General features: G+C 27.4%; 3 protein-coding genes across 6 annotated transcripts; 2 read left to right on the top strand and 1 right to left on the bottom strand.

Annotated features, from left to right (window-relative positions):
- Positions 1 to 1102: 1102 nt before the first annotated feature.
- On the top strand, positions 1103 to 12108 carry LOC126839058 (myelin expression factor 2). 3 transcript variants are annotated; one of them, XM_050574000.1, is made up of 12 exons: positions 1103 to 1272; positions 1439 to 1583; positions 2661 to 2815; positions 2888 to 3115; positions 3843 to 3996; positions 4093 to 4242; positions 5891 to 6025; positions 6087 to 6221; positions 6703 to 6807; positions 6995 to 7186; positions 8830 to 8893; positions 11999 to 12108. In XM_050574000.1, the coding sequence occupies exons 2-11, from the start codon at positions 1442 to 1444 to the stop codon at positions 8883 to 8885; spliced, it is 1452 nt and encodes a 483-aa protein (XP_050429957.1). In that variant the 5' UTR covers positions 1103 to 1272; positions 1439 to 1441; the 3' UTR covers positions 8886 to 8893; positions 11999 to 12108. The 3 variants fall into 3 exon arrangements, with proteins under 3 accessions (XP_050429957.1, XP_050429956.1, XP_050429955.1); XM_050573999.1 differs by lacking the exon at positions 11999 to 12108 and adding an exon at positions 9298 to 9337; XM_050573998.1 differs by lacking the exon at positions 11999 to 12108 and having other exon boundaries at positions 8830 to 9337.
- LOC126839062 (uncharacterized) lies at positions 9552 to 18029 on the top strand. Of its 2 annotated transcripts, none has more exons than XM_050574005.1 (6): positions 9552 to 11272; positions 11335 to 11721; positions 13403 to 13681; positions 13742 to 13813; positions 15189 to 15278; positions 17640 to 18029. In XM_050574005.1, exons 1-6 carry the CDS (start codon positions 11132 to 11134, stop codon positions 17697 to 17699), a joined length of 1029 nt encoding a protein of 342 aa, XP_050429962.1. In that variant the 5' UTR covers positions 9552 to 11131; the 3' UTR covers positions 17700 to 18029. The 2 variants fall into 2 exon arrangements, with proteins under 2 accessions (XP_050429962.1, XP_050429961.1); XM_050574004.1 differs by having other exon boundaries at positions 11324 to 11721; positions 17640 to 18028.
- A 3380-nt stretch (positions 18030 to 21409) lies between these two features.
- On the bottom strand, positions 21410 to 23137 carry LOC126838482 (heme oxygenase 1). The gene is made up of 2 exons (XM_050572965.1): positions 22877 to 23137; positions 21410 to 22194 (listed from the first exon to the last, which is right to left on the bottom strand). The coding sequence occupies exons 1-2, from the start codon at positions 23025 to 23027 to the stop codon at positions 21563 to 21565; spliced, it is 783 nt and encodes a 260-aa protein (XP_050428922.1). The 5' UTR covers positions 23028 to 23137; the 3' UTR covers positions 21410 to 21562.
- Between the last annotated feature and the right edge of the window lie 34 nt (positions 23138 to 23171).

Raw genomic sequence — 23171 nt, 5'->3', positions numbered from 1 at the left:
GTAAAATCATAAAATAAGATGAATTATAGTTGTATTTAAAAAAAATAGTTGAGTGTTGTTTTATAGTGGAATTTTTTATTTTTTTTAATTCTACTTAAACATATTATACGTTCATAGTTTCAAAAAAGATCGGGGGGGGGACCTATCTCCCCATATTATTCTATGCAATTACGCCACTGATAAAGACGGATAATTAATCCTAGACTATTTTTAGAGATTCTTGCACTATTTTGACACTAGAATAACTGCTACCCGGATAACAATATAACGAATTTTATTGAATTTTATATGCAGTAACAATATAAAGTATATAGTAATATAGCTCTATGAGACAATGCATTTTTTTTTATGGTTATTTTTATAAAATAATAAGAAAGAAACGTTATTCCTGATTAGTTATTGTATAATATTATTTGTTATTTTTAGTTTTGTAATTTATTATAATTCGTGATAACCATCTTTTAGAATATTCATAAAATAATATTGAGATTCATCATCAGTTTCTAAAGACAAGGCCTTGTCGTTGTAACCAAAGAGTTCATTATTTGGTTACATGGTAGTTAGGAAATCCGTGGATCTTTAATGCAGTGGTTTCCCTGTTGCCTTCTGCATCCTCCAGCCGTTGACCATGACCATCTGATGTGGTTCATCCGCCTTTTCAAGGTAGTTTCCTACCTTGAGGACAAGAGATTGCCCCACTCTACGCAGCTCATCCGCCCCTAAGGCCGTTGGCTTTGTAGAGGTGTCTCCTTATCCCGGGAGACTTTCGGTGTTCCTATTAATCGCTTTTTACGATAGGGGGAACAGCCCGTGGCCTTATTCTAACCCGAGAGCCACACAGGCATATTGAGATTCTATAATAATTATTTATAATAAGTCTTATTAAGAATATTTTAAAGTAAAATAACTGTTTTATAATAATAATAAAATGTTTTTTTTAAACAGATTTTTATTTAAGTTTAAATTTGGTAGTTATTTCCCGCTTAATATAATATACCGTGGTACTACTATCAATAATTATAAACCATGGCAAACAAAATGACGCTTGGTATCTCTATCTCTCTCTTTCTAGTTTTTACATTCTGTCGACTGTCTAGTGTCTAATCCAAATCAAACCAAACATTACAATTTACATTCAATTTTCAAGTCGGGTCAGTCTCAGTTTGTTATGTTTTGGATAACAAACTTTTGAAATAATTAAATTATTTCGTTGGCGAATTTTTTTATGTTAATTGTAATTTCTTTGTAATTTCAAATTATTTAAATCATTCTGTAAGTTTTATACCAATTTGAAAAATAATAATTTGTACCTATCTAACATGTTTTTGTGTACACACCTAAATATACATAAAAATACATTGTGATCATACATTTTTATATTTATTATGGAAGTCTTTTAATTAATATATTCAATTATGTTGAATTTCTGTTTTTGTAGTTAATGATGAGATTGGGAGATAGAAACCGCGATCGGAGTCGTAGCCCACTTCGATCAAGAAAAAGTGGGTGTAAAAAAGTGTTTGTATCTAACATACCATATGAATTTAAATGGAAAGAATTAAAAGAACTCTTCAGAAAAGAAGGTAATTAATTAATTTTAAGTAAAAACTTTGGTCTATATTTACTTAATCAGACCTCCCTTTTTTTTAACCAAATTTTGATGTTTTTACGCTGAATAGGTATGGTAATAGTTTAGAAGTTATAATAGCTTCTGGAATTTAAGAAATTTTCATTGCACAGTTAAGGTACACATTGCAGTGTACCTAAAAGGTTTATCTGCACGCATTTCTCTACCGCACTCCACCTTCCATCCTACTCTTTAACTTTTAGTTTAAAAAGTAATTGTCTAAATCTGGTTATCAACTAGTCAACATTTTCAGCAAATTATTCTTAACAAAATGGCTATCTTTAATTAAAAAAAAAAAAAATTTTAAAAAGTAAAATAGTTTTGCAAAAAAAAACTTGGTGCTTTTAGCGCAAATTAATATAAATTAATTTTAAAAACAAATTCTTAAAATTATTCACTATAACAAAAGTTATTTCATTTGTCAAATCATTGTGGCCCTGTATACATATTTTTATTTGACAGGTTTACTATAAAAAAAAAAATTACTCGTTTAAAAATTTATCGAATTATTGATACTATCGTGTGTTCGTAATATTTCTTATTCGTGCTTCTTCCCTCATAGTGGTATAGTATGAATTATACTATACTTTACTAATTAAAATAATAGTTATTATAATAGTGTTTATTGTTTTTACTATAAAAACACACAGTATGATTTGGTAATGTAGCTGACTCTGTATGCAGTTGGAGAGTTGTGACGGTCACTCAAAGGCCTAGGCGCAGGCCTCTAGAGGTAAAGGGATGCGCAGAGGTGACGAGTTTTCGTCAACTTAGCAGAATTATCTTAAACCGAATATCTTGTACCGATTATAATCTATTTCGTATAGTGTTTTATTTTTACATTTTCATCAAAATTATTTTACTTAGGGTACATAGCTTTATAGTGTAGAAATATTTAATGCTTCTAAGATTTTGAAGTGGCTTAAATAGTATTTCTTTTTTTTTGTCAAAATTTGGATTTTCGGATTTCCATCACTAATAAATATTTTGAAACTTAAGTGCGTAATTGATTTTATTTTTATAAATATTTAAGTTGGTGACGTTTCCTTTGTGGTGGTTTACACGGATGAAAAGGACAAATCTAGAGGCTGTGGTACAGTTGAATTTGACAGGGCAGATTCTGCTCAAAAGGCAATAGATAAAATGCATCGATTTGATATAAATGGAAGAAAACTAGTTGTTAAAGAGGTTATTTCTTAAAGCATAAATTTGATTTATTTAATAGTAAGACAAATGAATAAAAAAATGTTTTTAATATAGGATGATATTGAACGAGATAAAAGTGGAAGACCTTTACCAAACGGACCCCGAAGTGGTGTAGGTGGAGGCGGTGGTGGTGGAGGAACTAGTGGTGACAGCAGGGTTAATAACAGAATGTTGTCAGCACCTGATGATTTTCAATGGGATAATACATACGGACTATCACCACAATTTTTAGAATCGCTCAATATTCGTGGACCATTGATTAATCGAATATTTGTTGCAAATGTAAGTATTTATAAATACTTAAGTATCCTATATTTTATTCAAATTACTTAAAATTATCTAGTCAAAAGTTAAATTAAAAAAAAAAAGTAAAAATAAACCTATAAATTTAGTTAACCCTCCGGTGGACGCGCTTTTTTTATTATCATAAAAAAACAATGGGATAACAAGCACTCGGTGTTGCCACGCGCCCGCCGAATGGTTAAGTATTTTAATCGGGGCTCATCAGTTATTGCTTGACTTCTATTCTATTTCAACTCTTACCTATACATGACATGGATTTAGATAGCTCTATACAACATTTATTTTAAAGTATAACGTACATTAAATATACCAAAGATTAGTTTAGTAGTCTAAGCATTGAACTGGCAATTAGGAGGTTCATTACATTTATTTTTTTAAGTGTAATTTCATTAAAATAAATTGAAAAGTAATTCAGGCAGTAATTATTGGTTCAACGATTCTAATACTTTATTTAAGTTGCTTGAAGTATGTGTTTAGGTCTGATGTGGCCCCAAACCTATAATTTTATAATGATATATATATAATACTTTATCTGTATTACATAAAATAGGGTTGTATGGGTACTTTGGGGATTTTAAGTACAAATGACGTGTGATATCTTATTTTTTTCACTTCTTAAAATTCTTTTATCTACTCCAGACTATTTTTTATTATTTGCTGATTATAATAAATTACACTACATGAATTTGTTTAAACTTATTTTTAGCTTGACTTCAAGGTTGATGAAAAAAAATTAAAAGAAATATTTAAGTTAGCTGGGCGTGTATTAGAGGTTGAGATATTTTCTGATAAAGAAGGAAAAAGTAAAGGTTATGGAATAGTCGAATATAACCATCCAGTTGAAGCTGTTCAAGCAATTTGTATCCTATTTTATTACTTAAAATTAATAATTTATGCATAATTATAGTTAATATTTGTAAAAGTGTTTTATTATTTCTTAACTATTGAGTACAAAGCTATGTTTAACAATCAGTTTTTGTATGACCGACCAATGTCTATACGACTTGATCGTACAGACAAAGATCCATTGGCACGACTTCCAGAAGGCCTTAAGTCAATAGGAATGGGTTTGGGCGCTGGAGGAACACCATTACATGATGTTGAAAGTAAGAAATTAACAAGTTCATTTTTTTATTTTTACATGATAATTATTTAATAATAATTAAGAGTATACCTTACTTAATTAAAAAATGGTGATAATGTTATTCTTTAATAATAGAGTCTGTCATTAGCGCTGACGGTGACGAAATTGTTGCCAAAATACAAATACTCATAGAGTGTATTATTTTATGGTTAAGGATTTAAATATTAATTTCTTTAATAAGGTTATTATTTGTATTATGATGAACCTTACTAATATTTCGAGACTTATGTATCTAGATAAACCCAAGGTATTTAGGGTTGTCGCTGTGTTGTATTATTCTTTATTCCAGTTTATGTGCAGACTTCTTTCTGCTTCACGATTCTTCAGGTAAAATGTGTATACTTGCATTTTCGACGGGTTTGGTGTTAGTCAGTTCTTTTGGTTGTGTATTGTATTGTGTAAGATCTTTTAGGGTCTTTCTTCAAACATCTTGCCTTGCGCTGTTAATGCCAAGTCGTCTGCATATATGCTATGTCATGTTGCTGTTCCTATAGGTTGGTCGTTGGTGTAGACATTAAACAACATTGGTGCCAGTAGGCTCCCCTGAGAGAGACCATTTTTGTTTTCTCCATTTGCTCTTACCATTTAGTGACACGTAATACCGTTATCCTTCAGCAACATTTCTATAATTTCTGTTATAGTCATTTGTCTTTTCGTAGATTTTCTTTCAAAAGATAGCATGGTTTACCACATCTTATGCAGCAGTGAGATCGACAAAAACTGCTCTGGTTATTTCCCCTTTTTAAATCCGTCCTCTATATATTGCGTAATATTCAGTTCTTGGCTGGTGCATGATAGCCCACTCTGAAACTAGCTTGTTCATGGATAATTTGTCATTCTGTTCATGACATGTCTTTCAAACAGTTTGTATAGTTGGCAAATAAGTGAAATAGGCCAGTAACTTTTGCTTCTGCAGGATCTTTACCAGGTTTAAGCAATGCCATATAACCTATGCTTCTCTCCATTTTTTCGGTATTCTTCGCATTTTATAGTATGTCATCCACACCAGCCTTCTTCTATTAAGGTTTGTAATTACATTTTCTACTTTAGTATCAAATTTAGTCATTAATGTGTTCATTTCATCAGACAGGTTTCTCTTATCTAATCTTTTTTGATTCTTTAATTGTGTGTTTTGTCTTCCCATAATAGTAATAAATAATAATGTTACTTTTGTATTATAAATAATATTATATACAGCAGTAACATTCCCATGTTTTTGTTGATAAAATATTAATGGTTGCAGTAGTCTGCGAAAAGGTGAACCGCTGTTAAACAACCACCACCTATTCCTATACCATCAAGGCACTGCTGCAACCGTTTATACTATAGTCTTAAGCACATCATGCGCGGAATCTATCATATTTCTTCTATGCTTAATTCACGTTGGAAATCGAATCGCCTTGCCTGCTAGCGTTACATACTATATATACGTTGCATACCTTGTCTGCATACCATAAATGCTAGGTGACAACTTTAAGTACGATATTATAACAATAAAACATTATGTGACAAAGCAAAAACTGTAAAGATTTAATCAATATCTTTCATTGTATACCATTAAACCTAATGTGCTAATTATAAGTTAAAATTTAACATATTTATGTTTTTAGGAAATCTTCCATCAAATAACAATTCTCCAGTTCAACCTCAGTCTATAAATACACCAGTAAATACGTCTGCGTTGGCTATGCTTAGTGGTTTAAGTGCTGATAGACTTGGAATTGAAACACAAAATCGACGATCTTGTAAGTCTAAGGACGTTAATCAAATAAAGTTATAATACCCCCTTTTTTTTATAATATATAGTTGGTGGCGTGAACGGACTGGGTTCTTTGAGTGCCAATGATTTAGGTATTGGAACAGGATCCCTAGGGACACCTTTTGGACCTGCCCTCAACACAAGTGGAACTGGACCTTTAAATAGCTCTTCTTTACATCAAAGTGACTATATTATATCAGTTATATATTATATTAAAAATATAATTTAATTGACAAACTTTTAATGTATTGAAAGTAATATAATATTGAAAAATAAACAGTAGTATCAAACTATTTGATCTGGATCATATTTTTATAAGACAGTATTTTTAATACACTGCTGAGTTGTTCAATAAAAAAATTAGATGAATTTGATGAACATATTTTTATCAAAAAGTATTAATACAAACTTTAGTGTTCCTGAAGAGGATCTTGCAGATTTAATTATACACTTTCGTAAATTTAAAGTTTATTGTTAAATAAATATATTTACAATATTGAAACCTTCACAAAATGAGTCAATATTATTAAAAATGATTAAAATTTTATTTTTTACTTTTAATTATTAAAAACTCAAATGTTGGTATTAAGATTTATTAGTTCCAATATAAAATAAATTAACTTATTCCTTTTTTAATATGATAATTGTAATATTTTTGCTTAGGTGCTCTAGGAGGTCGTGATTATGATTCTCTATCAGTATCACTAGGTGTTAGAGGTTCAGGTGGTGGAGGTGGTTCTTATGGTGCAGATTTCCGGTCTGGATTAGGTGAAGTATTATTTTTGAAAAATATATTAAATTTAAAATTTGCATGTAATTAGGTAAATTGAAGGTTTTTATATTAAAGCCAAATATGTTTTATGTTTGCTTAATGAGTTTTATTTTTTCTGTTCTGCATCTGACCCTTAAAAGTACACAAAAACTAACTAAGTATAATGTGATTTTTTTTTTCCAGGAGGAGGAGACATTGGAATGGGGCCAAAAAAATCTGACACCATTATGGTAAAAAATTTACCACCAAATACAACATGGCAAAATTTAAAAGATTATTTCCGGGACTGTGGAGACATCAAATTTGCTGAAGTTGGCAGCAAAGGGTTTGGAATTATCCGGTTTGCTTCTGAGTGGGATGCTGAAAGAGCTATAAGTATCCTTTTATGAACAGAAAATTCAAGTATTTATTAGGAAATTAAATTTTACTATATAGCTCTGCTTTAGTTTTCAAATTATACAAATAATTAAATAATTCTTTATATAAATAAAAAAATGTTAAATCTATAATTACACTATAAAATTAGTACTAAATAATATACCCGGTTCGGCTTTAGCCATCTTCAGATTATATACAAATTTAAACCTTTTTTTTTTTTAAGTCTAATTTTACGTATCGCAGTATTAATTTTTTTATTTTTATGCAGCATAACCTGAAGATAGCTTAAACTCAAACTGGTAGTTACAATATGATAAATACTTTAGGCTAATAGTGATTTTATTTAATAATTTTACATTGAACTTTTATTTATATATTCAAAAAGAATAATTTTATAAATAAAAATAACCAAATAAAAGTAATAAATATGTATGGTGCTGGCACTATACATTTTAGAACTCTGTGCCAACCTTACATTGAAAGTCAACTAATATAAACACTAAAAGTTATGAGTACTGTTTCCAGTTTTGCTTATAACACTGCGATTTACAGGAATTCACTAAGTTTTTCTGTTAACACTAAATTGGTTTATGTACAATCCAAAACCCGTACAAAATCGTAGGTGATAACTTGTTATATCTGTGACTTGTGTCTAAAAGGGCCAATCTCACTTTTTGCAACTTTCGGAAAATGAGCTTTGAAGTTTTTATTTTTCATTAGGCTCTATGTTAATTTTTTTACCAAACTCTTCATGAGTAATTCATTTTTTGGCCTCAGAGTGATTTTTTCACAGTATATAAAGGATGTTTCAATTTTTGCATTTAGCGGACTAACTCGCGTTTATGCCCAAAATTGACATTGGCCCTTTTGACCCAAGCCATAGATATATGCAGTGTATAGTTAGTTAAGATTTATACACCATAACTTACAGACTACTGTTATTCTAAATAAGGAGTATGTATATTACTGTTGTGGAAATACAATAGTAATTTTAGTAGCATTTAGATGCTATCATAAAAAAGGCAGGAAATATAGTAGAAGGACACTAATAATTTGTTTTTATTTCTAATAACTGGCATTATCATAACCAACAGTTTAATGAAATTATTTTTTTAAATATTAGCTGTTGGCTGATTTGTTTACACATAGCTACTTGAAAATTAAATATCAATGTGCAATTTTCTTTTAAAAATAAAATACAATTTGATTAATATATTTGATTGCCCCACTCTAAATCTACCTTCAGTCCAATTTTCAAATCTTAAGTCCTAACACTAGGTTTGTAAACGTTTTCAAGGGAACCTTTTTTCTAGTAAAAAAGATTTATGATATTTTTTTAGTCAATCAATTTTTATCAATATTTTTATTAATTTTTTATAATATCCCTTGCAATATTGGAACTCAATTTTTGGCTCAATAAGGTATCTCTAAAGTACTATTTCTGATTTATGCACATGTTACATGAAAAAATCGGTTTAACAGTTTAAGAGATATCCTGGGTATAGACACAAACCGCAAACATCATTATTTTTACAATACTAATTCAACTCTTTATCAAATCTAAAAATTATTAAATGTTACCTTTTCTTTTTGTAAGTAAAAATATAGTGTCTTTTATTTTTCTTTAACAAACTTTTCAGCTTTAAAACATTTGTCAAGATTTGATGGACATATTATTGAAGTAATATACTTCTAACTGCTAGTGTAAGTAACTTTTATTAAACTTCTTCGAATAAAGATACCACCATCATAATAGTGCAAAACATATTGTTTGTAGAATTGGTTTATTCAATATTTATTGTAACGTAATTATTGTTCATCCGTCAGTAATAAGAGTTAGGTAAACAAAATACTACTCCAGCAGCTTAATGACTGTGTGTTTGTGTTTTAGACCTCAGTACTAATAGTATTTGTATAACTTGCTCGGAGATTATAAGACACTTATTTGTCATTTTATTCTTGGTCTATTTTTTATAATTTGATTTTATTGTGTTTGAGAGTCAATATATTTTTCCATTGCACCTTCATAACTTGAGTTAATAATTGAAATAGTTTGTAACATTTATCTTTTTCTCATAGTGTGTACTCTTTTTTTTTCTTTTTTTTAGTGGTGTGAGAATAAATTACATGATCAGATTTTTTAAATCATTGCATTGTTGTTTTATATTTTGAATTATGTTCAACTTTCCTCTACCTTCTATTCTCTATTTCCAACAATAATTGTAGTTTAATGTGGCTTATGACTATGTCTGTATATTGTTAATAGGAATTAACTATATGGTATTATTAATTGTGTTATTAAACTATCACAAGGCAAATCGAAAACAAATATTTTTGTTGATATTCTGTTAAATATTTATAGGGCTGGTTAAAATTGAGCAGTTGTTATATAAGTGTTGAAAGTCAATGTCTTCAATATCTGTACTTGGATTTCAAAGATTGTTCAATTTTTATTATTTTTTTTTTTTGTTAATTTTCTCGCAAATACAAGATGTTTACATATATGGCTGTTGCTTAAGGGTGTTTTACAATATATTTTTATGAAAATAGTTATGGAAATTCTGTAATGTATTTGATCCAAGCTCGAAAGCACATATCTAAACTTATTCTAGTATATTGTAAATATTTGTGTTGATAATAAGTAATTAATAGTTTATTATATGTATATATTTATATCTACATTTTTACTTTATAACCTTAAATATTATTATTTAATTAACATTCATTTAAAAAGAATGCTTTATAATTTATTTCTGTACTACATCTTTAAAACGTTTGAACCAGTAAAAAGTTACACAACGACTTAAGAATTATCTTCAAAAGCCAACTTAAAAGTCCTCTTAGAATTTTTACTGATTTCAATACATTATCCAATAAAATCGCGGTTTTGTACAATATGTTAACTTTGAATACGCACTGTAAATAACTAGTTTGAAATAATGACTGGTTTTATGGGCGCCCTTCAACATCACGAACAGATGATACCATTGAACTTGTTCGAGAAAAAAATTTAAAACAGTGGACGACTGACTGTCAGAGAAATAGCCAATAACCTTGGCTATCAATTGGTTCTTGTCATTCGATTCTAACAGATGAAATGGGTATGAAAAGATTATATGCAAAATAGGTGTCAAAGCTGTTAACAGTTAACGGACTGAATGGAACATCACATTGAAATGTGTTTGGAACCAAAAATATCTAGTTGCTAATGAACCAAATTTGATCACACCACCATATTCACTTGACTTGGCCCTTTGCGCCTTTTTTGTTTTCTAGACTAAATATTACACTCAAAGGTCAAAGATTTGAAGACGTTAATGAGATACTTAAAGAATCGTGGTTTTTGTACATGTTATTTTTTAATACGTTATACGCGCTGTAAATAACTAGTTTGAGATAATAACTTTGGTTGTATACTAGAGTACTGGACATTATGTTTATTTTATTTCTATATAATTAGATCTGTTATAACATTAATAGTTAATCGGTTTGAATTTTAGTCTGGGTATTTTTTGAACACACCTCTTATACAAACTTTTGTCTATAAGAGCTATTTTCTTGTGTTAAAAATATATATTCACGCTTATAATTTTTGAAATATGCACATGGTATTTTTAAAAACTTAACCTATACTTAATTTATTCAAGTATTATAAAATACCTGAAAATACACATAATTTACTTACAATAAAAAACATTTTTTTATTTATTTCAATAAACAAAAAAAACCTTTGATACATGTTCAATATTTTAACTCACAATATCCCTGTCTCATTAATATTCTATACTGGTATGTGGAACAATAGATTTCTTATTTATACGTCAGAACCCTTTATAACATATAATTATGAATTGTGTTTATATTGATTGAAAGTTTAACACTTAAAAAAAAAAAAAGTATTGGTTGAACCATTAAATTCTACTGGCATTGTTTTATCTTAAAATGTCGAGTTGCTTCAGTGCTTTTTTTAAAAAGCAGTCATGGAATTTACATTTCTTGGTAGAATTCAAGTATTTATTTGTGTTAGGCCTTCTCTCGCTGTCTTCTAATTGTATTTTTTTGTTAATTTGGAGTTTACAAAAAGTAAGTTTTTCTATTCGTAAGGAGTGTTTTACAAGTACATTATTTTTTAAGTTTATTTTCAGAGTTATTTAGTTGAAGACTTATTAACAACTATCAAAGCAGTTTTAACAGCTGTCAGTTTGATGTTGTATTTTTTGTCTTGTGCCTACAACAGACACTCAATACATTCATGTTTTGGAAAATGTTCGGAAGTTTTGTCCTACAACAAAAACGCCTATTATTTGAAAATGTCATCTGTGTGGATCATAACTGCTATGCATATGTTTTGGTTGGTTGTGTTTTTTATATGGTCAATCACGACTCGAGGGCCTGTTCTTAATTTATTACTGCAGCTTCAAGACTTTATTTGCCTTGTCTTCGAAATGCAATTTTACGTAATATTGTTGCTGATAAAATCTTCACTTGAAATGATCATTCATAAGATATCTAACTTTTGTCGTATGATCAAGGTATGATTTTATGTATCAAATCAAAATTTTACAGTTTTTATATTAATTGCTAATTTAGTAATAACAATAATTGACATTATGTCATCAAAATAAGGTAAAAATGTGCAGAGTAATATTTTTACAAATAATACCAATTGTAAAAAATGTGAGTTTTTCAAACATTAAAATTAATTATACATTCTTATGGCTGATATAATTTCTAAGTTTGTTTTGAATTTAGCAAAAACGACATCATTTCTCATAGATATATAATTGATCGATATCACTTTCTTTTTAGCTACAATCGACTATTTGAATTATTGCTTAAGGGACATCAAATTGGTGGAACTATCAACGCGGGAAAATAACATTTTTTGAAAATATATTTATACTGGACAAAACGCCAAGTACGAACCAACCGCTATTTTATTTGAAAATTACACAGCATTTTTTTTACAATAAAAATAATGTTCTCAAATTTTTTAAGCTTTTTTTTCGATTATTTTGGTCATTGTTGTAAAAAGTATTTTTAGTTTCCTCTTGCCACTTTTTTTTATCATTGATTTATAGTATCTATTTATAGAAAAATTATCAAATTTCGGACAACACGAATAAACCAACTTTATAGATTACAAACTCAATTTTAATGACTTTCTGTTACGCGAAAAAAAAATTAACTTTTTCAGAAAGCTGAGATTATTTTACATAGGTAAGCAACTAATTTTTTTTATGGCCGAAGATACTATAAAAAAAATAATTAAAATGAACAGTAAAGAAAAAAACTATAAATACTTTATACGACAATGGATAAAATAATCCAAAAAAAATTGTGAATATTCTTTTCATTGTAACACATACGGGTAAGTTTAAAAAGTAGTGGGGGCGGGGGGGTATTCCAAACGTTCTTTCGGATTTGGCGTTTTGACCCATGCAATGGTATTCTTTTATAATATTGTACTATTTTACTACTGTGACCGGGGCTTAATAAATTGTCTATAATGTACATTTATTATAAGACTGGCCAATACCAATGCTCCTTTGTGAATTACTCCTATGATTGTTATATTTTTAATAAATTTACGTATTTTTGCTTGGTAGGATAAATTTACTTTAAATATCTTTATCCTCATATTCATATATCAGACTTATTTTCTGACATTTTTAATATTCTTGTATAGAGAATCGGAATTTGCTAATGTGGCAAATGTTAATACATTTTTTGAATGAAAAGCTTTCAAATTAAGTTAAAAGTGATTGATTGTATAATTTTTAGATCTACTTCATTTATTTACACTTACAATTTTCTACACTATTTTTTACCATATCCCTAAGTCTGTTTTGTTAATGATATTAGTTGTTTTTTTTGTTTTAATTATCTTTTTAAAAATCAAAATTAATAGATTTATTATGTTATACGCACATTCTATAAAAATATTACAGTCGCATAATATGGGCAACTTTTTTTATTGATTATGTCAGATTTTTTCACAAGCCATTAATTTTTTTAGCAAAAAACACTATACATTTTATTCATTTGCTAAATGACGGTATTTTTAATGTAACTAGTGAATTACCATATGTTAATTTTTTGAATGGGGAAATTTAATCCTTAGCGTATTTTTAAACCTTATTTAAATCTAACACCTATGTATAGATTATAATAATTATTATTTGTGTACATTATTTATGTAACGTTATGCAGGAAAACAAAATTGGTACAAAATATCTTTTGCCCAACTACTTTGCTAATTACTTAGAGGATGCCAGACTCTTGCATATGGAAATATTTGATATTATGATTAAAGCCAACCAAATTTATGGACTTCATTCTTTTGTCATTATTATTAAATCAAGAATTTTGTTTACAATGAATGTATACTTCTATATAACAAGTTCTAACTCAATGGAACTCATGGAGAGTATAGCAGCATTTCAGCGAATTGCATTGCTGTGTTATTGCAGTGAACTTATAAAAAGAAATGTAAGATACATTTTTATACATAATTATATAATAAAAAGTAAATACAAAAATAAATTTCAGGAAAAAAAAATCAAAAGTGGAATAAATGAAATGGACGTCTATTTTTCACACGGAAAGTATTATAATCATCAGGTAATAGAAGAGTACCTAGGAAGAAAACGCATTTTGTATTATTAATTTTTAGAAATTTAGTCAGTATTACTAAAGAAATATGTATGAAAACTAAAATAATAGTTGAAAAACAATTAAAATTTTTAAACAAACTGGCCTTGTTGACCATTAGCTATATAAGCTATATTTTAGTCTCCCTTTTTCTAAAACCTTTTTTTACTAACTTAATCTATAAGAATTCTGTTATAGACCGATTTGTTTTTGAGCCATTTTTCTCCATATTCTGCTTTCTTGCTTTAATTAACTCCTAACACTCTCATCCACTATAACTACATCATCAGCGAACAATAGGCGCTATGATAAATTTTTCTGGATGTCCTTACTAATTACAAAATTCATCTATTGCTAACGATAACAAGTATGGGTTTAACGCCGACACTTACTAAACACTTATTCTAATTTCTAACTGTAAATTCCTCCACACTCATAACACTAGTTTTCACTTCGTCATACATATTCTTTATTATTGAAAAAAAAAATTAATAAATGTATAATATATTCAATAAATTATATTCATATTATTAATAATTTTAGTACAACATTAAATAGTATTACTATTTACTAGTTAGGGGTATAAGAATAAATAATCTTAATTCAATATTTTCCGATAAACTTTGAGTCATATTTAATATCAATTAAATATCCACACATAATGACAATTGTCTTACAATTAATTTAGACGCGTAGCTAAAACGGAGCCTAGTGAGAAGTGGACCGTTCCTATGTGATATTATTCTTGCCAAATATCATAAATTATTAAAAAAAGGTAGAAAATTATTTTTTCATGTATGGGGGTTTTTGGTTTTTAAATATATAATTTGTATGTTTAGTCAAAACAAAGACTTTCAAATTCTGGCTTTCTCTCAAAACGATATATTTAAATTTGTTTTCAAAAATAAGTTAGATTGAGTGCACATTAACTGAAAGGACAAAAGGGTTTTGTTTTACTTTTTATGTGTTGTACGATATTTTATAGGTAACACATAATATGCATAATTAATAATTTCGCTAAAAAAAAAGCCCCATAACTAAACGCAATATTAAGGGTGGTAAGTTCTAACCTAGGTATTCATTTATGGATTTTATTCGTTTACTACTTTATGAAAATATTCTGGATTCGAATCTGAATTATAAAATAATTATAATGAGAACTGATGTTATATATGAATCAGTTTAAATTATACAGCCTATATATACTGTTATTTTTATCTATATATTTATAATCACAACATAATTTATTTATTTTCTATGGATTTTAACTTAATTTGCCATTTGGTTTTTCATTTAATCATGGGCTATCACTTGCGTGTAGGTTTAATTGTGTATTATATTTTAGAGGCTTTTGTTCAATTATCAAGTGGCTAAATTGAACTTTGATTTGGAAGCTTGTGAAATGTTTCCTATTAATTTAGAAACATTTTTATCTGTAAGTATACTTATATATTTTTACAACCTTCCCATCTTAGCATCAATACGAAGATGATATTTTTAGTATACATGGTATTTAAAATTATATTCCAGGTTAGTAGCGAGATAAATCGTTTTATTGAACTTTGTAGGTACATTTTATTGTTGCTATTTTGATTAATTTAAAATTTAACATAATCGCTCTACCCTTTAGGTTATAAATAAATATTTAATTTATTAATTTTAATTAAAAAAATTACATCATTTATTGAACTCGTAAACCATTAATATCGATATGTTACTTAAAATGTCCAAATTATAAGTTTTTTCAAAATTAGAAAATCAAATTTTTATACATATTCTTTGGTAGTTAAGGATAGTATTATGAACACTATTATATCCCCTATTTGTTAGATTAGGCAATCTTTTCGAAATTTGAATTTAAAGTAAAAAAATGATAGGTATGTTTTTATTAGTATAATCATGGCGATATAAGATTATCAGACCCTTACAATGCTCTTTTAACTTTTCTTCTATACTAAACAAAGCTTCATAGTATGGTAGTCTTAGAGCAAAAATATCTAGCTATTATTAAATCGAAGAAGATAACATTTTTATTAAAAATTCTTATACTTTTTTTAATATATTCATTATTTAGGTAACTTGATGCTGAAAAAGTTTTTTTTTCACATTTAACAGTGAAACATACTTCTAAGAAATATAAAAAAAAAAAATTATATTATTGTTTCTAAAAAATTGTTCCGTTTCGTATACATTATTAACACTACTCTATAGTAAAACGTATTCTGCGTACTCAGAATTTTACGCTACAAAATTGGAGATTCGATGGGTCGAGAAATATTATGGTAAGGTTATATTTGCAACTCAAATGACTTAGATAGCATCTTAGTACCCATCATTAAGTATCTACTCTTAAAACTTACAAAAAGGAATCTGACAAAACTTGAAACAGTAGATAACAAAAGAAATGTTTCCTTTCACGGGAGTTAATTGATTAAAGTAGGTACCTTTTGGTTTTATATGGCGAATCGTAAGAGGTATTGTCTGTTAAAAATTAAAAGGTATGTTTTATGTTATGAATCTTTAAATAAACTAAAACAATAGCTAATAGGTTGGATTATCATTTCTTAAATTTGGAAGTATTTTTTGATTAAAACGAATATATTAAATTAAGATAATTTCATATCTGATATCATTAATTTCAAAAACATTTTACTATGACTAATGTAAATTAAATTATATTAATAAAAAACCTAATAAATAGTAAACCCTTAGTTAATTGGGTGAACTACAGTTGTAGACCAGTCACATTGACCTGAGGGTAAGAAATGTACGACAGTTGCACTTTGTTAAAGCGTGACCGAAAATTACGCGACTAACAAAAGGTTAAAAGTAGTATGGACTTTTTTTAAGGGGCCTCTACACTAGCTTTTATTTTGATATATATATCTACGAGTATGTATATTTTTATATTTATAACCCATGTAGGATCTATTTTTGTACAAAAACATGTTTTTACTTAAAACCTACTGTTCCTAAGAATACTCTGATTTAAGTTTAGAAAAAATATTTGAATTGTTCAAAACATTTTCAACGTATCAATTGTGGTATAATTTGAAAAATTATTTTTTGTTAATTAATTATTTCAGTTTAAAAAATTTTTAAATTGCAGTTTTTTACATTGGAATAATTAATTAGTGTAACGGCCCTAGTGATTGGCACTACCCCAATTTTTGGCAATATTTTTTTTTATATGATATAAAATATCAAGATATTTTATACCATTAAAATACATTTTTTGTACAAAATGTATTGAAAAAAAATGTAAAATATGTAAAAAAATTCTGTAAAATTGCCAAAGACTGGATTATATAGTGCCAATCACTGGTGCCGTTACCCTAACTAAAAATAATTTTAAAATTGTGCCACGATCGATGCCTGAAAAATGTTCTGAAGAATTTAAATATTTTTTTCAACTTAATTCGAAGTATATTCTTAGGAACAGTGCGTAAAATGAGTGGTTTTCAACCAAAAATACGCAGGTGTAGAGGTCCCTTTACTGAAATAATATAGTCGTATGTACATAAAAATACCTGTTTTTTAGTTTCAATAAGTTAAAGCATAAAGACTAAAGCACAATTATTTAATATCATAACTTAATGTTGTTCTGTCATCCTTAGGGCTTAGACGATTGTGCAAAGTTTCAATTGGATCTTGACAACATAGCTATTTGTTGTATTATCCTAAATTTACAATAACCATTATATAAAATAGTATTTTTTAATTAAAATGCGCGTAGTTGTAAATGAATTCGTCTAATGTTGTTTTCATGGCTAAATTATTTTTATATATTTTTCAGATTTTAATTACTACTGCAAGTTATTTATTATTATTTAGTCAACTTAATTTAACTTTATAATTTAATGAATTGTTTATTTTTATGAAAAATTGTTCAAAGAATAATAAAACTTCAAGTACAATTTTTAGTTACTATTGTAAACCTGTTTTTGGATATTATATAATAAATATGCATAATAAACATGGGTACATGATGTTTTTCTTTGTTAGTTAACCAGTGGCGTAGATACGATTTTTTTTTTTGGGGGGAGGGTTAAAGTAGTGTTGGTGTTATTGAACACCGTTATCGCTGTTTTTGACGATTTTGTAATTGATTTTAGAAGTGTAAACACTCGGATAATTTCTATAATTATATTATATATGTAATTTATATTTGTATTATTTACCTATTGTCTTGCCTTAACCAATAAAAAAATGTATAATACAGGTACATGCGAGTCTATTTATACTATATAAGAGCGGTAATGTGTAAAAGACAAAACGCATTACTCTCAATAAGTTATGCTCCTATTAAAATAAAAATACCTTATTATAAAAAGGATTTTGGCTTCTATACGAAGAAAAAAAAATGGAACCAAAATTGCACCTCTGTAGTTAATTATTTACCTATGGCGGTGAGTAGTCGTTTTGCATTTAAATAACATTTGGTTTTCACTTTTCGTGACTGTTGATTTGTACGAGCGTGAAAAAAATCTAAAACTTATGAGAAACATTTGAGGAACACTTGGACTTTAAATAACATTCTAATTTATTATACAACAAATAGTCGTTTTAAAATAATATACATATAAGTGTAGAACTCGCATGCTTACTAGATGCAAGCTAATTCAAGTTTGATTCCCTCATGATGCATTTTATTTAAAAATGATCAGTGATTTTTAAGTTTTGAATCCGCATTATACATGGGCCTTATGTAATAAGGCCTTACGTAAGTAATTATACCAAATTAAACTACAAATAAATAAAAATATGTTTTTTCATTATTATTAGTAGGTACTAATTGTTTTTGGAAAAATCTGTATATATTATTATATCAATATTATAAGGTTATAATTCCTACCAAGATGGCGGAAAGTGGCTGCTTCAATCTTCTCTATTGGTGGCATGAACAGTTAGCAATCTAGTTTATTATATATATTGATGTGGAATATGGACTAATCTAATTGATAACAAATAATCAAAGTTACTATATCATAAATGATAATAAAAAATGTGTTTTCTCACTTATTGATATTGATGTAAAATCATTAGAATTATACTTTGTGTCCGTTAAAATTAATAACACAAAAAATTTTAATTGTAGGTTGTATCTACTTTTCACCAAATTTTCCATTTTCTCTGTATAGTAAATATTTTTCTATTTTAGATAATCTAATTTCTTCTCCCCCAAATGATGATTTTCTACTTTTCGGTGATTTTAAATGGCCAAATTTAAATAAAGCATCATTATAAATGCTAACTTAAACCTATCCTCTCCTGAATCTATTTTTTTTTGAAAATAGCATTACGTAATCTATTTTAAATAAATACAATCTTCAATAGCTATGGTTCAATACTTGATCTTATATTATCCGATATCTTATATTATCCAATTCTAATTCTCATTTTATATCTTTAAATAAGGATGCTATAGTTCCTGTAGATAATTATCATCCTTCTATTAATGTCAGTTTTACACACCCTCTCCCCTATCTTTTTCCGAAAAATCCTATGACTAGTATAAGGGTGATTATAATAATATTTTATCTTTCCTAGGTTCAATTAACTGGATCGAATTTTTCAAAATTACTAATAATATTACAATCATTGCTAATGAATTTTATTCGTTCCTATTCTATACTATTAACACTTTATACCTAAATAAAAAATACTTCCAATTTAAATTTCCTTGTTGGTTTTCTAAAATCTTAATAAATCTAATTAAATTACCAAAATTCTATCTTGAAGTTGTCAAACTTGTACGATGATTATTTAAAATTGTCTGCCACGCGTGATTTTGGTGTGAAATAAACAAGTCTAGACCGTAGAAAAACTAATTTTTCAAAAAAACTTTATTATTCACTTTAAAAATTAAATCAAAGTTAAAAAAAATATATTTTTAAATGTTAAATTTTATTTTTGGCAATAAAAAAAAAATAATAATAAAATTGTAAACATATAATATGCAGATTATAGTTTTCTACAAAATATTAGTTTTTACATTTTTTCAGTATTGAAACTTTTTGAGTTATGATAAGAAAATCTAAATACTTTTGCTGAATATTGGTTTTTTGACTTGGGTTGGGGGAAATATTTTAAAATTTTTTTTTCGGGGGTTGGCGAGGGGACCTAGCCGAGAAAAAATGTAACGCGTTTTGAAAACTATATGTGGTACGGTCGAGCGTGAGTGGTACCGGGTTCAAATCCGGCTCCCTCTCAACACTTTTTGGATTTTTTTCAACTTTTATGGTAATTTATATTGCAAGAAGTCTAAAAACTTATAAAATATTTATATTTTATTACTACAGAATACATTTTTACCCTTAAAAGTACTTGATAACCTACATTGCATTTGGTTTTTCGTCATTTATTATACTTCTCGTACTGATGATTGAATAACAATTTTGTTTGTATAATTGCACTATTTCAACAAACTGATGTTGTTTATACTGATTTTGGGAAAGCCTTTGATAGAGTAAACCACGCTTAATTAATCAATAAATTACAGATAATTGGCTTTGCCTATCCCCTGATATCATAGTTTAACTCTATCCTAGGTCATCGAACCCAATTTGTTAAATATAAAAATGTTATATCAACACCTATTTAATTTATTTATAAAGATGCCGTGTCCTCCATTACACACTCCAACATTCTATTATTTGCTGACGATGCAAAAATGTACAAATCTATTACTTTCCTTGATGATATTAAACTCCTTGAAAGTGATTTAGCTGCATTTAGCGAACGATGCATTTCAAATGGCCTTTCATTGAATATCGACACATGTCAAATTGTAACTTACTCTAAAAAGCACAATCCCTCACATTTTAATTATCTATGTGACATTAACTTACATCGTTCCGCCTTGATTAAAGATTTAGGGATTTTATTTCATTCTAAACTATTTTTCAATGCCCATGTATCAGCGATAAAAAATAATGCCTTAGTTGTATTTGGTATGATAAGAAGAAACTGTTCCGATTTTCAAATGTCTATATACCTCACTAGTCCGTTCCTTATTAGAATACGCTCCATCAATTTGGGACCACAACAATGCAGGACTTAATGATCAACTTGAAAAAGTACAAAATAAATTCCTTAGATTTATGTCATAAATGTAATATTCCAAGAACTCCTCACACTGGTTACGAAAACATTTTAAAATTGTGTTAAACTTAAAAACTTTAAAAATACATAGAAATGTATCATACATCACCTTTCTCTCCAAATTGCTGAATAACGAGATTGATGATTCATTTTTATTAAGTCAATTAAATTTAAAAGTTAATAACCACTACTTTCGCAACAATAATTTATTTTATATTCTTCATTCTTCTAAAAAGCATACGTCAAACAACCCAATTAATATTTTAATGTCTTCGGGAAATAGTAAATTATTTAAACAAACATTGTATGTATTATTATTGTTATATCTTATTATTTTAAATTATATTATATTATTGTTATTTATACAAATATATTGTGAATTGGACATTTGTCCGTATTAATAAATAAATTAATTAATATAATATCATCAATCTATCACTTTTATTTTATATTAATTTATAAATAATATACTGTACATACAAATTTACCATTTACACACAACTAAATTGTTGTGTAATTTTTCTTTAAATAAACTCTATTAAACATTTTTGTTTTAAATTAGTCTTTAAATTCACCAATAAAGATCATAAATTATATAAACATATGTCATATTAATTAAAATAACACCATAAGAAATGTTTTTGAAACTTTCCATAACAAAATTATAAAAATAAAAATCCCAATAACAAACATTAACCTCATTAATAAAACTTCAGTAGGAATTTTAACTTCTTTTACTAATTTGTTATTTAATAAATAAACCATTTTACTTTCTTTTAACAGCCTAAGTTTTGTTTCATCATCCAGTTTATCAGCCAATTCATTCATCGATTTTTTAAGTTCACATTTTGCTTCCTTTACATTAATATCAAAGTAAAATGCTTCTGATCCCTTTCCATCTGAAAAAGCCATTCTTTGTTTTGCCATTAACACTTGACCGCCAGACAATATTCCCATGTACATGTGGTAAATAAAAGGTGACAATAATGTGTGACTTTCTTTTTCTAACTGCTGCAAGTAGTTTAAATATTCTTCTGTAGCTTTAGTTTTTGTTAATGCTTTTAGCCATTTTTCACCTAAATAGTGGCGCAAACTGCTTTCAAATCGTTCAGTACGGAATAACCCATTAATTTTGGAAAATGTATGAAGATTGTGATTGTCTTCTTTTTTCATTGCAATTTCTAGGTAGCGATATACAACATAAAATCGACGTAATCCTTCCACCCATACCTTGCTATCTGTCATGCCTAAAAATTAAAAACATGACTACCATTTATATTTTAATACTTATTTTTAAAAAATAAATACACACATTATAAATGAATAAAGGTAAGGAACTATAAACTTAATACAATTTAGTGTTTTTATTTATAACGATGTGACAAACATAATTTTCAAAGTAGAATACATCTAATGTTTCAATTAACAAATTGGCCATTGAATACTAAAAAAATGAGTTAGATATTAATTTGTAATATACAAAGGACACAACAAACTACAGAAATGTATGATATCTCATTTTAAAGGGAACGCTGAATGTCTTTCATATCAATTGACACGTGTCATTTCCCAATAATCGATATTCTCAGTGGATGCTATGGCGCTACAAATTTTTACAAATAAATTGTGATTAGTTTAGACTTAAAAAGCTCTAGAAGATGAATGAAATAAAATCTAAAAACTAAGATTTTGGTGATGTTTTAAAGTCGATAAAATTATCAACAATTGCAGATGTTTAAATATTTATTATAAATAATTATTTTCTTTATCAAACAGCTCTAATGATGTGAAACGTAATTTTTTTTGTATACTATCTTATAGAATTTTTTACACCGATTACGAATCTGAATCTATAATAATATATCCTTAATCTATTTATATATACATGAATTTAAGTGATACAAGTAATGCAAGAAAATAATTATTTACCTATTGTCAATTTTGCATTAATTAAAGCATCACTAATGCGGTGTTCTTTTCTTGTTTCCCTCCTCATCCGTTCAGTAAAATTAACTTCTACAGAGTATGACTTATTTTTGTTGCAACTATTCTCTTCAACATTTGTTAAGGGCACCGACATGATTTTTCAATTATTTTTTTAAATTTTGGTAGCTAGGAAATAAAAAATTTACATAATTTATAATTTATTTGTGAGTAACTGACCATAATACGCATTGTATTATCAGTAATTCGATTAAAAAAAAAATCTTATTATCAGCTGTTA

The sequence above is a fragment of the Adelges cooleyi genome, unplaced genomic scaffold, assembly GCF_023614345.1.
Source record: "Adelges cooleyi isolate 19-005CV unplaced genomic scaffold, UGA_ACOO_1.1 ACOO_flye_CR_arks_rails_tigmint_CR_PRNA_30, whole genome shotgun sequence".
In the NCBI taxonomy this organism is placed as follows: domain Eukaryota; kingdom Metazoa; phylum Arthropoda; class Insecta; order Hemiptera; family Adelgidae; genus Adelges; species Adelges cooleyi.
The sequence above is the reverse complement of the archived record's forward strand: the minus strand, read 5'-3'. Positions and strand labels throughout refer to the sequence as shown.

Bases quoted from the DNA above. Each gene is read 5' to 3' on its own strand.
- LOC126838482 (XM_050572965.1), bottom strand. From the start codon at position 23,027: ATGTCGGTGCCCTTAACAAATGTTGAAGAGAATAGTTGCAACAAAAAT. The intron at 22,195-22,876 runs GTAAATAATTAT...TTTAATTTTTAG, and splicing joins TAATGCAAAATTGACAATAG to GCATGACAGATAGCAAGGTA.
- LOC126839058 (XM_050574000.1), top strand. From the start codon at position 1,442: ATGATGAGATTGGGAGATAGAAACCGCGATCGGAGTCGTAGCCCACTT. The intron at 4,243-5,890 runs GTAAGAAATTAA...TTATGTTTTTAG, and splicing joins ACCATTACATGATGTTGAAA to GAAATCTTCCATCAAATAAC. The intron at 7,187-8,829 runs GTATCCTTTTAT...CAAACTTTTCAG, and splicing joins GGATGCTGAAAGAGCTATAA to CTTTAAAACATTTGTCAAGA.
- LOC126839062 (XM_050574005.1), top strand. From the start codon at position 11,132: ATGTCGAGTTGCTTCAGTGCTTTTTTTAAAAAGCAGTCATGGAATTTA. The intron at 11,722-13,402 runs GTATGATTTTAT...AACGTTATGCAG, and splicing joins ACTTTTGTCGTATGATCAAG to GAAAACAAAATTGGTACAAA. The intron at 15,279-17,639 runs GTAAGTATACTT...TATATTTTTCAG, and splicing joins ATTTAGAAACATTTTTATCT to ATTTTAATTACTACTGCAAG.